The 12,024-nt window shown below is 36.1% G+C and overlaps 3 protein-coding genes across 3 annotated transcripts; 1 reads left to right on the top strand and 2 right to left on the bottom strand.

Moving 5' to 3' along the window:
• Positions 1–2,577: 2,577 nt before the first annotated feature.
• LOC124638105 (histone-lysine N-methyltransferase set1-like) lies at positions 2,578–6,673 on the bottom strand. The gene is made up of 5 exons (XM_047174956.1): positions 6,481–6,673; positions 6,097–6,373; positions 4,256–5,917; positions 4,057–4,176; positions 2,578–3,978 (listed from the first exon to the last, which is right to left on the bottom strand). The coding sequence occupies exons 1-5, from the start codon at positions 6,532–6,534 to the stop codon at positions 2,933–2,935; spliced, it is 3,159 nt and encodes a 1,052-aa protein (XP_047030912.1). The 5' UTR covers positions 6,535–6,673; the 3' UTR covers positions 2,578–2,932.
• A 503-nt stretch (positions 6,674–7,176) lies between these two features.
• LOC124638106 (28S ribosomal protein S9, mitochondrial) lies at positions 7,177–8,581 on the top strand. Its single transcript, XM_047174958.1, has one exon. It carries the CDS (start codon positions 7,337–7,339, stop codon positions 8,534–8,536), a length of 1,200 nt encoding a protein of 399 aa, XP_047030914.1. The 5' UTR covers positions 7,177–7,336; the 3' UTR covers positions 8,537–8,581.
• A 575-nt stretch (positions 8,582–9,156) lies between these two features.
• Positions 9,157–12,024, bottom strand: LOC124638342 (nucleolar protein 8). Its single transcript, XM_047175286.1, has 8 exons — positions 11,709–12,024; positions 11,361–11,485; positions 10,905–11,273; positions 10,527–10,721; positions 10,214–10,440; positions 9,824–10,104; positions 9,493–9,729; positions 9,157–9,376 (listed from the first exon to the last, which is right to left on the bottom strand). The coding sequence occupies exons 1-8, from the start codon at positions 11,896–11,898 to the stop codon at positions 9,201–9,203; spliced, it is 1,800 nt and encodes a 599-aa protein (XP_047031242.1). The 5' UTR covers positions 11,899–12,024; the 3' UTR covers positions 9,157–9,200.

The raw sequence follows: 12,024 nt of genomic DNA, 5'->3' as shown, positions 1-12,024 counted from the left end.
TGAGTTTTTTATTCTTATATAAATCAATACCAAATCTGTAAAATTACCCCTGTTCATTTTGTCGGAGAAAAAATATAGACTGGGGATAGCCTAGCTAGCTACCTAATAGTGTTTTTTAATCGGTTCCGTCGTTTTGGAGTCGGTTACATACAAACAACCCAAATAAATATTTCCTGTTTAATAATATTAGAAGTCTAGATAGCTCGTAGCTGAAGGTTCACCCTTCACCGCGTCTCTGATACTTCGGAAATAATTCTTAGGTGTTAGAATTTATGCTTTAATAGGCCTTGTTCATTGTCCTAAGTACCTATTAAGTAAGTTCTAAGTAGGTATACTAGATATATCCCCTATGCTTGTTTACGGTACTTTTACTGGGGTTGTGGCATTCATCATTATTAAAGACTGCTCACCGAACCGCGTAGTTACGTCACGTTCACCTTGGCCACCAGACCCAGAGCTGTCAAGGAGAGTATCACTAGCCGGAGTGCGAGCGTTACTATTTGCGGTAGGTAGGAATGCAGTCGAGCGGATCAGAAACTTGTGATAATTATAATCTATGCGTATACTATTACAAGGAGAATGGGGAATGAAGCCTGTCTGATCCAAAATGTTCAGCGCTAATGAGACCTATATAACTAAATAGTCCGCTAAATGTAGTCACTTTCACAAAAAAAGCAAAACAGATATAAGTACGTAGTTGGAAAAAAAGGAAATGACTAAACAATAATATTTTCTTGAATTCAGAGGCGTGTCTAGCTCTTCATATAGCGCCCGATGTAATAATTACCCAAGCAAAAACTACGTAGTAACTGTTTAGTAATCTGTGCAAAAACATCGAAATGAGCAATGCACAAGCAAAGCGAGGACAACTTCTCCATCAATTTTACTTGCCGATGTTAAACTTGATGAAACTTAGAAGGAAGGCTGACAGATGAAAATCTGGAGTCATAGGCCACTATTTGTAAGGACAGGACGCGTGAAGGCGTTCTCGGGACGAACTCACATTTCAGGATCCAGGAATATTTTTAAGTAAACATACTTATCTATTTTCTCGCATGATATTTTTTCCCTTAGCGATAGTTACTCCACATCTACAGCCAGTTTCTTCATCAAAAGTAAAAGCCAAAGTAATGTCATAAAGTAAAAGTAACGATCAAATTCATTTTTTGACGTTTATCAATTAGTTTTGCTGTTACTTTAGCCTTGAAAAATTTAACCGTTACTTTTCCTTTATGACATTACTTTGGCTTTTACTTTTGATGAAGAATCTGGCTGTAATTAGGGCTGCCATCCGTCCGGGTTTCCCCGGATTTTCCTCGATTGGAGGCCGTCCGGGGTCCGTCCGGGCGGGGTTTCAAGAAGTGTCCGGGGAAAACCCGGACACTTTTCATGTTAGGAAGCACTAATTTAAGTATATGGTAATAGTAAATGGATAAAAAATTGTCTTGTTTTGTTTTTTTTTGGCTTCGTCCGGGGAAAATATGTGATTTACGCCAAATGTCCGGGTATTTTTAAGGTCCGGATTTGGTGAAATTTGAGATGGCAGCCCTAGCTGTAAGTGAATAGTGGACTATTATAGGTATAGATCGCGTTTGTGGTGGACATTTGGACCAGAACCCATTGTCCTTTGTTGAAGGTAGTTAGTTCTTTCCTACGCATACTGTACTGAGTATTAGTACGCTACGGAAACAGACAACCTTTATTAGAAAATAAAAAAATATTTGTTTAAAATATTTATTAGAACTCATGCAAGTAAAAACATAATTATACATTTTAAACATTACCTATTTCACAAAAAAATATTGATTATTTATTTACAAAACTTGAACTACCTATATATAAATGTGGTCATTAAAATCTTTTTACATTTATTTCATGTCAATATTACAAATTGTATAGTCTAGAGATGCGAGCTAAGCTGTGTGGCGGCGCGTACAGCAATTTTTTCAGAATATATAACTCTCCACTGCGCATGAACATCCATACAGCTAATTTTCGGAGCAATAAGAAAAAAAGTTCGGCAAAAACTAAATCTACTTATAAAACTCTAAACACTAATTTAAAATGTATAAATTACATTATAAAAAAAATTCAATAACGAGTCGTTAACTATTCTTTGTAGGTACTTAATTTTACTCTTGAAAATTTATTTTAAACCTACTGAGGAGTTCCTTCATTGCCGGCGCCGTGTCCCAAATTGGCTCCTAACGCTGATTTTGAAAATAAAAGCGATATACTGATTATCACTCCTCCTCCGAGCCTTTTCCCAATCATGTTGGGACCGGCTTCCAGTCTAACCGGATTCAGCTGAATACCAGTGCTTTACAAGAAGCGACTGCCTATCTGACCTCCTCAACCCAGTTACCCGGGCAACCCGATACCCCTTGGTTAGACTGGTTTTCAGACTTACTGGCTTCTGACTACCCGTAACGACTGCCAAGGATGTTCAATGACAGCCGGGACCTACAGTTTAACGTGCCATCCGAAACACAGTCAATGGTGTCTAAGATATACTTAGAAAGTACATACAAACTTAGAAAAGTTGCATTGGTACTTGCCTGACCTAGGATCGAACCCGCGCCCTCATACTTGAGAGGTTGGTCCTTTACCCACTAGGCCACCACGACTTTTCTGAGCAAAAAATAATATACTGATTATCACTACATAGTATAAAACAAAGTCACTTTTTCTATTCCTATGTCCCTATATCCTACGTCTCTCTGTTCGTTAAATCTTCAAAACCACGCAACCGATTTTCATGCGGTTTTTTTTTAATAGATAGAGTGATAGAGGATGAATCAAAGTTCAAATCAGCAGCCAATGCAGCAACCGGCGCTGGTAACGGATTCGGGACACGGCGATGTCAGAAGAGGCGATTTTTAAATACATAATTTAACATAATTCTTAAAATATTAGAAACATACATATTTACTTAAGTTTTACCTTTAAAAAATTCGGCGCAATTTCGTGTTAAATTCTTTTTAGGCGCGGATTTCTGTTTCTCCGATCCCAAAGAAAACGATATATCACTCTGCCGTCTATCCATCTCTGAATTATTTTTAGTATTGTTTTTTCTTTTATTTTTGGGTTTAATTTTAATTGAGTTATCAATAGACGATGATAAATTGATTACTCTTGAACGAAGAGTTTTATTACCGTCAATAGAAGTATTGTTGAGTAGTGAAGATTTGGATAATTCTATGGATCTGCTCTGGCTGGGTGTCCGACACGACCGTATAGGCCGAGTGTTCCTAACAGTAGAGTTAATTTTAGTTTCTATGGTATTGCTAGGCTTTGATTTAGTGGATTGTGACTCAGTATTTTTATTTTTTTGTCTTTCGTTTTTAGATTTAGGTTTCTTCTTAGGACTTACTTTAGGAGTCACTTTTATATTAGGTGCACTCTCAACTTGCTTTAATTTTTTATTTTTATCTGAACTACTAGTTTTATCAGTCTCTGATTTTGATTTTAATTTGCTATCTTTAGTTGAATTTGGTTCTGTTGTTACCTTTTTATCTTTGTTAGCTGTTTTGTTATTTTCTTGAGGACTCTTTTTGTTTTGAGTAGCAGGCTTTTCTTTGCTGGTTTGTTTATTTAACTTTGGTTTAGGCGCGTGTGTAGAAGATTTTTTTGGAGTTTTATGTTTTGGATCAACATTTTCTATTTTTTCTTCCACTTTTTTGGAGTCTTTCTTCTCCCTTGAAAACTTTTTTAGATAGTCCAAATTTGAGTTTATTTCATTCGTCAATGTTATGTTATGGGTGGATTTCTTCTTCTTACATGTGCGATGTGATCTCACACTGACATTAAACTTACGCATATTGTCGATAGGATTGCTCATAACTGTGTTGTTCATAGATGTCATGTTTAAATGTTCTTGAACTTCTGGAACACTTTGCGATTTCTTGGAGATTTCATTTTTGTTATGACCTTTAGAACTGATACAATCTTGCTTTGTAGTGTTGAATGTGGCAATTGCTGGAACATATAACAAGATTATAGAATCAAGAACTATTTAAAGATTTATATTGATAAAAAAATGAAAGTTTATTGTACCAGTTTTCAAATTACTGAATTGGTTGCTCGGCTGGAATGTTGTCTGACATTCTGCTTCACTATCTGTGTCCAATTCCCAAAATTTTTGGGCTGCACTCTTCATGATTGGTTTGGAGACATCTGAAAATTATAAATGATACGTAATAATAGTCAGTACATCTTACTTTAATGTTTCATTATGATTTAAAGTTAAACTCACTGTTATGCATATGGTTGAAGTTCTTTGTAACAACATGCTTCTGCAATGCATTATTCTCCTGAACCTTCTCCAACACTATTTTGCACTCTTTAAGTACTCTATCACTGTTTACTTGTTTGTCCGTGCTTTTTTCCTCAGCTTTAATATTTGTGTTTTTGTTTTTCTGACCATCTGGTCTGTCATCAGCTTTAAATATTTCTTCATCAGTGAATGTATCACTTACATCATCATCATTACACATTGATATAACAGATGTTACATCCCATTTTTCATCCTTATCCTTTTTACTAACTGTATTTACATCAGGTATTCTAGTCTGGTTCAAAGTGGTTTGGTTTGTAATGTTTATTTGGTCAGGAGGCACTATTTTATGGATCAAGTCTAATAGATTGTTCTCATCTTGGACTTCTCTATTCAAACATGACTGGTTTGTTACCAACTTTCTTGCTTTATTCTTCTCCTTTTGTAATGAATAAACACTAGATTGTGGACTGTTTGTTGCACTATCGTAGCTCAGGTTTGCTTTCTCTGCAACATCCATTTTTTGCGTGTACAACTTTCTTTTGATAAAGCTTGGTCGTGAAGAAACATCGCTAATCTGTGATGTTTCTGTTTGATCCAATTTGGCAACAGTTTCACTGGGTTTTTCTTGTACCTTGGCTGGTTGAGGACTTGGTAAATTATTTTGGGTTTGTGGAATAGGTTCAACAAAATCATTAAGCGGTTGCAAAGGAGTTGAGTGTGATTTGGCAATCAGCTTTTCTTGAACCTTTGGCCTAGATTTCCTTACTGGTAACATGGGCTTGGCAAATTGAAAACTATTTGACATTTCAACATTCTCTTGGCATGGTGCAATACTTGGTTTTAAAGGAGCTTTTTTGGTATTTGCTGCATTTTTTACTGGGGATGCTACCCTGCTTTTCTTGTTTTTAGGAAGAGCAATATCATCATCACTGTCTAGGCTTCGCTTGCCTTGAGATTGAACATCGTAAGTGCTTTTCTCTCTGACTGTGATTTCTGAGAATATTTCTTCATTTTCACTAGCACTTGGACAATTATCATTCATATTTTGGGAATCATGATTTTTCACATTCTTCATATTATTATTTTGAATTCTTGGAGGCTTTCCAGTATTTTCTATTATGGCAGATGAAGCAATGGATTGGTTAAATCTTTGAGATGGCAGCAAAAAACCATTTCGTTGACTGAATCTATCTTTCTGACTTGGTATAATCTGCTTTGAAGCAGTACTGATATTGAATGGTTGATTGATGTTAGAACCGAATGAAAACTTGTTTCTGAATGAATTTTGCCTGAATTGTTCTGAGCAATCTTTAACCATATTGCAATCTTTGAAACCTTTAAAATCAATCCTGGCTAATCTATTGCTAGACATGTTTTCTTTATAGGATGTTACTACGGATCTGTTATCGTCACTGCTAATGGAGGAACTACTTCCTTGCTCTCCTGAGTCATAACCTGATCCCCGTCTTTTGCCTTTGAGGAAAAGTCTCATATTTCTTCTCCTTTCTATTCTTCTACGAACCTTTTGTTTTATAAACTTTTGATATGCATCCTTTATTATTCGTAATTGATATTTATTGAAGTCTACATTTTTGAAAGCAAAAGCAATGTCTGCAGCACTAACACTTGCTGATGAATCTGGAATATGAAATGATTTCAAATTCATGAGTATTTGATACCAAAGGGCGATTAATACAGGGTGACCCTCGAAGTAGGGATCAAATGTAATGGCATCAAATTATGGCCAATTTTAGGAAATGGGTCTAATGGATCCATATTTCGAGGGACAGCTTGTACAACATATGAAATGAACATACCTATACTCCTCATAGACATTGGTGATCCACTCCTTCCATTATACACTGATCTGTGAGAGCTCATGCCAGAATAATATCGTTGAAAGTTCCGTGGTCGCTCGTCACGAGCACTGTGTACCGACATCGGCGAAGTTTCTCTTCTATAATACATACTCCTTTGGTCGTAGGAAGACTCTGCATACCTCTGCCGCCCAAACATTGTCGATGACATTGCGTGTCGATATGGTCGAAAACTCAAATTAGTTATATTGGTATTTGGACCCTTAGCGCTTATCGTCTGCAATGTACAAGGGAAACAATTAGATTCTCGGTGTCACTGCTTAAAACAATTGGTTTTAACGGATCCAAACGATACTTAAAATACTGTTACAAAATAATACTCACTGTGGCATTCTGAAAATTAAAATCGTTACATAAATCGCTTTCATCATCACTCATTTTGAAAATGAGACACAGAACTGTTTAATCAGATCGTCACAATCACCAAATTAACACTATTCAAAACACACTGTTCCAATCACAAACAAACAAACATTGCGTTACATTTTGTTGCATACAACTTACAACTTATAGTACAACGGTCCATGATACATTTAAATTTTTATGCTGCTTGACAATGTTGCTATACCAAATAATTATTGAAGTAAAGGCGCATACAGCTATGGGCACATGGGTCCCTGAAACTAAAGTGCACAAGGCTTACTCATGTGATGGCAGGTTTCACTTCATGGCGAACTTTCTTGAAGTTGTTGCATACATCTCTAAGTAGTCCATATCTGAGCAGTAGACTGTAGGTATCGTCAAGCCCAAGTCCGATCAGATTAATGAGTCAATACCAAAAGTTGCGAGTTGTTGAAGATTGATAAAGTGGCAAACCTTGGGAAAGGCGTTTGCCCAGCAGCGGACGGCTCTCTGCTGAAACGACTCGTATAAATTTGTGATTTTGTTCCAAAAACTTATTTCGGGGTAAAAAAAGAGGGGGAATTTCGGGGTTTGAAATAAACGTTTTACAATATCGAGCGAGGCGGATAATCGAGAAAAAAATATTGGCAGCACTGATCGATTGCCATAACCAAAAATAGAATATCATGTATTCGTGTTTTGAGGTTATAATATAAATAATTTTCCTCAGGTTAATCTGTTATTCTACACAAGGATTAAATTAATATAAGAAAGCGCGCACGTACTTTAAAATATGAATAAATAGTATAATTATTGTGTACATCGAAGTAGCCTCAACATGTCTCTTGTATTCATAAAACAACTCGTTCCACACACCAGGTCTTTTTGTGTGAAGTTATGGAATCCAACTGTGTGCAATGTTTTGAATTACAGTTCGAAAGTTACTGCTACAACTTCTAACAATGTACTCAATGACTTAACAGATTGGGAAACCTTAAGCAGGAAAAAGAAGATCAGTAAAGCCATGAAAGCCTATTTAGAAAGGTCCCAAGAACATGACCAGTTTATGAAAAGACAGGAGTTTGAATACAACATAGGCAAGCGACATCTCGCAAATATGATGGGCGAAGATCCTGAGACATTTACTCAGAAGGATGTTGACCGTGCAATCGAGTATCTGTTTCCTAGTGGTATTTACGACCCAGCTGCGCGGCCACTGATGAAACCACCGGAAGAAGTCTTCCCAGCGCGAAAAGCGGCGGAGTTTGATGAAGCAGGAAGACCTCATCATTTCTTGTTTTATACTGGGAAACCCAGTTACTTTAAACTTATGCATGATGCTGCAGATAATATTCAGCAATTATACAGTTTCCAAGACAAAGTTCTAAGGAAAAAGGCTACACCTGACCCCAATGGGAGTCTTAACTTGAGCACTAGTGTTTGGTTGAGCAAAGATCAACTGGAACAAGTACTAGTGGAAACTATCACAGATCTAGAGTACAATAACTTCAAGTTGGTTATGGAGAGGCTAGCTTCATTACCACATGCCTATCGTTTCAAAGACTTTATCGAAAAATTCAGAAATCCCATCGCTTCTCAAAAATTTGCTTTAGAAATCCCCAAGCCCAGTTATGATAGTGATGGCCGTGCATTCATCACAACATATGAATGTTTGAGAAAGAAAGCTAGAGGTGATGTAACAGTCAGGGCTCCTGGTACTGGCAAGATAACTATCAATGGCAAAGACTTGACGTACTTTGAGGATGTTCAGTCAAGGGAACAAGTCCTGTTCCCGTTAATATTCACTGGAATGCAAGACCGTGTTGATATTGAATGCAATATTGAAGGGGGAGGTCCATCTGGGCAGTCAGGTGCCATAAGGTGGGGCATTGCTTGGGGCCTGCGCAGTTTTGTTGATGCAGAGATGTTGCAGAGGATGCAAGTAGCAGGTCTTCTGACCAGAGACTACAGGAGACGTGAACGTAAGAAGCCTGGTCAACCTGGTGCTAGGAAGAAGCCTACATGGAAGAGGCGTTAATTTATTAAGTTGTATAGTTTGAATAAAAAATGATTATAGTTAAAACAGGTTTATTATTGTTACACCTGTGTTTCCAGGGTACCCCATTCATTCCAACCGACTTTTTCAGACTATAGGTACTGGTGAAACATCAATGTAACGCTTGTGGCACATTATAGCAGCACCGCAACAGCACTGCTGCAGCACGGCGTCGCCTCGAATTAAAACTACGGCTATCTGCCAGCGCGCCAACCACGCGCTGTCCGCGCGCCGGCCGCGATGTGTAAGCTTGCTGTCAACGCAAACTCAATATTATTTTAAGACCATTATGATTGATGTTATGATTGAACACGACGTAATGTCGTTGTTTCGCTGCCGGCTCGGAGTCGGCGCGCTGTACGCATGAGGACCGCTCGCTTGCAGCACGCGGGCGGCAAGTCGAGTTGTGTGGAAGCGGCAAGCATGCTGACTGCTCGCCGTTGGCTTTTTCATGTTGACATTAGGAAATATAATATACACGATTTAATGCTCTAAATTGAATGACAACTTAAATGCTGGTGTGGAGCCGTGCTGTTGCGGTGCCCCTATAATGTGCCATAACCTTATGATTTTTGGATGGATGTCATTAAAATAACAGTACATAAAATAGTAGTATTATATTTCTTAAAACACTTCATCAACAAAATTAACTTTTATTTTTATATGGTTTTTTCATTGATTTCTTCTTGCCTCCTATTTTCTTTTTGAACATTTGATTCTTTCTATCATTATTATAAATTCGTTTCTTCATTAATGACTTCAGTTCCCTTCTTTCTTTTTGTATTTCAGTCTCTGGAGCTTTACTGAAGAAAGATAGACCATCTGAAAAAAATAATGGCATATAAAAAAATAAACTTATATAATATAATAATTATATAATAATTCAATAATGGAAAGTAAAAAAATGCCAAAAAAGTGGGTCATATAAAGAAAAATACCTTTTAGACGTATATCAAATGTAGAAAAGAATAGATTTTCTTTCCACACAGCTTTAGTTTCAATGGCAGGTGCCGGTAACTGCTCTGGTTTAACTTCTTTAGTCTCTGGTTCCTCAGTTTCGGAATCAGAAGAATCATAAACAAAAGGATTCTTTTCCTTAGGATCTAATGGATTTTTCACCTTTTTTGCTTTAGGTGCTTCAAGGGGAATATAGTCTGTCTCTTGTTCTTGGACACCTGTAAATTATAAAGTAGCAAGTTTTCATTAATATTTATTACATTTTATTCTATAAAGGTTGTATATATTTCAAGAAAAAAAAAAAACACATACCATCATCATCATTTTCCTTGCTGCCAAATAAACTTCGTAAACTGAAACTGCTTGGTTGTGCTATGGCTTCTTTTAATGCATCACTGACTTTATAAAATTGTTCTTTAGATACTTCAACTTTTGGACCTTCTGGCTCTATTTGTTGTTCCTGTATGTCCTCTTGCTTTTCTTTTGTTTTCTTTTTAGATTTCTTCGTTGGTTCTGGTTTGGGTTCAACAGGTGCCAAAAATTTGGCATGATCAGGCTGCAAGGGGTCAAACCTAAGCATTCCTAGTTTTGGTCTGCAAAATGAATAAATAATTAAGAAAATTATTATTGCCCTCTATCCCTGATGATAGGCTTGTACAGAGACTACTCAGCATTGGTTTGGCCTAGAACTTGTCAACTTACTTTTTGTTCTTATTGTCATTGTCTGTGTATTTTTGTTTGATAGTCACTCCAAGAACATCTTGTAGTATATTCATTTGTTTAGCTTTTTCATCTGCAGTGCCCAATTCTACTTCTTCAGTATTGTAATCTTGCCTTGGATTAGTTTCTTCTTCTTCATCATCATCAATGAACCTTTCATCTAAGGTGAAACGTTTATCAGATTTGTATCTTGATTGCAAATCTAAAACCTAATATGTCAAACTTACATTTTATGCTACACTATACAAATATACAATTAAAGAACTACAACTAAAATTACAATCGTGTTTTATACCTTCTGTCCTTTCTTGCCTTCAAATTGCTTTTTGACTTCAAAATTCAATCCATCGTCAGATTCATCACCATCATCTTCAAACAAAGTGTTTTGGTTCCCTTTTCTTTTTGTTTTATTACTATTATTTTCTGTTCTTCCGTTTGGTATCTCATCTTCGTAATCCGAAAATATCACCTTTTTATTTTTTGCTTTGTCCTGTAAATTTTTATATGGATAACTGTCACAAAGGGTATCAACTATATGAAAGTTGGCCTTTGTATTATAACACACATTTTGGCTAGAGTTACAGAGTAACAACTCTAATAACATTCAGAACTCTTCTCATTCAGAATTCTTGAAATATAAATATACAAATAAACTATTTCAAACAATACTTACAACACCAGTTAAACCAGTTTTAATGATCATTTGTTTCTCTTTAAACTCCTGTCTCTTCTTTTTCATAGATTCTAGCCTTTTCTTTTCAGCCTCATGCTTTTTTTTATCAGCTTCAGTTACAATAGACAAGTTTTTACCATCTGTGGCATCTCCAGCATCATTATGTTTTGAATCTTTTAAATTACGTTTTATTTTATGTTTATGATCATTTAATGAAGTCTCATTAGCAAGAGGGTCATCTTTACTATGTCTTCTTATTCTGTTACCTTCATTAATGTGGTTCACTTCTATTTTTCTTTTCCTTGGATTCAATTTGTCGCTCAGTTTTAATATTGGGTTTTTCTTGGGTAAATGTTCTTCTTGTACACCCTGAAAAATTATACATTTCAGAGGAGTTACAATAAGGCAAAATTTTTGATTTTTTACAGATTTTTAACATTACTGAAATATGCATACCTTTCCTGATTCTTTTACTTGTGCAAGTTGTCTTTCCCTTTGCAGTCTTTCCAAGAAACTTTCTCTGGCTCTTGTTACATACAATCTATTGCCTTTAAAGTTTTCTTGTGAAAAATGTTTTATGCCTGAAATATAAGAAAATATGAATCAAAGTTTGTCATATAAAATCATTGAGAAAATTTATTAACAGTTTGTAGTACTTGTTTATTCTCTAAATAGTATAGAACAGAGGTATACAAGACGTAATGTGTGTATCACAAATATTTTTTGTCGCGTTTCAGGTTATTTCGTTTGTTTATCTCTCAAAGTCAAGTATAGAAATAGACACAAAACACACAGCATACTTACATGACTCCACGTCTGAATTCCCGGCAGAGATTGAAACGAAGGCAAACTTCTTACTTTCATTAGTGTCTCCAGGTTTACATTTTAGATCCAAGTTTGTTATTTCACCAAAAACAGAGAAAGCCTTGTGAAGTTCATTTTCTTGAGTGTTTTCTGGGAGGTTTCCCACAAACAAACGGGTAGCAGATATCATGACGAAATAATATTTTAAATACTTTTGGGATTTATAAAATAAGCATTGTTCATCTCTTCAACTCTGCATTATTTTGACTTTTGAAAGTGAGGTTATGTATGTGACATAGGCGTGCGATCCGGCGTG

This window comes from Helicoverpa zea, chromosome 17 (assembly GCF_022581195.2).
Source record: "Helicoverpa zea isolate HzStark_Cry1AcR chromosome 17, ilHelZeax1.1, whole genome shotgun sequence".
Classification (NCBI taxonomy): domain Eukaryota; kingdom Metazoa; phylum Arthropoda; class Insecta; order Lepidoptera; family Noctuidae; genus Helicoverpa; species Helicoverpa zea.
The sequence above is the reverse complement of the archived record's forward strand: the minus strand, read 5'-3'. Positions and strand labels throughout refer to the sequence as shown.

What these genes read in the sequence shown, in the direction of transcription:
- LOC124638105 (XM_047174956.1), bottom strand. Translation starts at nt 6,534, where the DNA reads ATGAGTGATGATGAAAGCGATTTATGTAACGATTTTAATTTTCAGAAT. An exon ending in TTAATTTTCAGAATGCCACA is followed by an intron (nt 6,374 to 6,480) that starts GTGAGTATTATT and finishes TGTACATTGCAG; the next exon opens with ACGATAAGCGCTAAGGGTCC. An exon ending in ATTCAGTAATTTGAAAACTG is followed by an intron (nt 3,979 to 4,056) that starts GTACAATAAACT and finishes TATATGTTCCAG; the next exon opens with CAATTGCCACATTCAACACT.
- LOC124638106 (XM_047174958.1), top strand. Translation starts at nt 7,337, where the DNA reads ATGTCTCTTGTATTCATAAAACAACTCGTTCCACACACCAGGTCTTTT.
- LOC124638342 (XM_047175286.1), bottom strand. Translation starts at nt 11,898, where the DNA reads ATGATATCTGCTACCCGTTTGTTTGTGGGAAACCTCCCAGAAAACACT. An exon ending in AATGACAATAAGAACAAAAA is followed by an intron (nt 10,105 to 10,213) that starts GTAAGTTGACAA and finishes TTCATTTTGCAG; the next exon opens with ACCAAAACTAGGAATGCTTA. An exon ending in ATTTGATATACGTCTAAAAG is followed by an intron (nt 9,377 to 9,492) that starts GTATTTTTCTTT and finishes TATTTTTTTCAG; the next exon opens with ATGGTCTATCTTTCTTCAGT.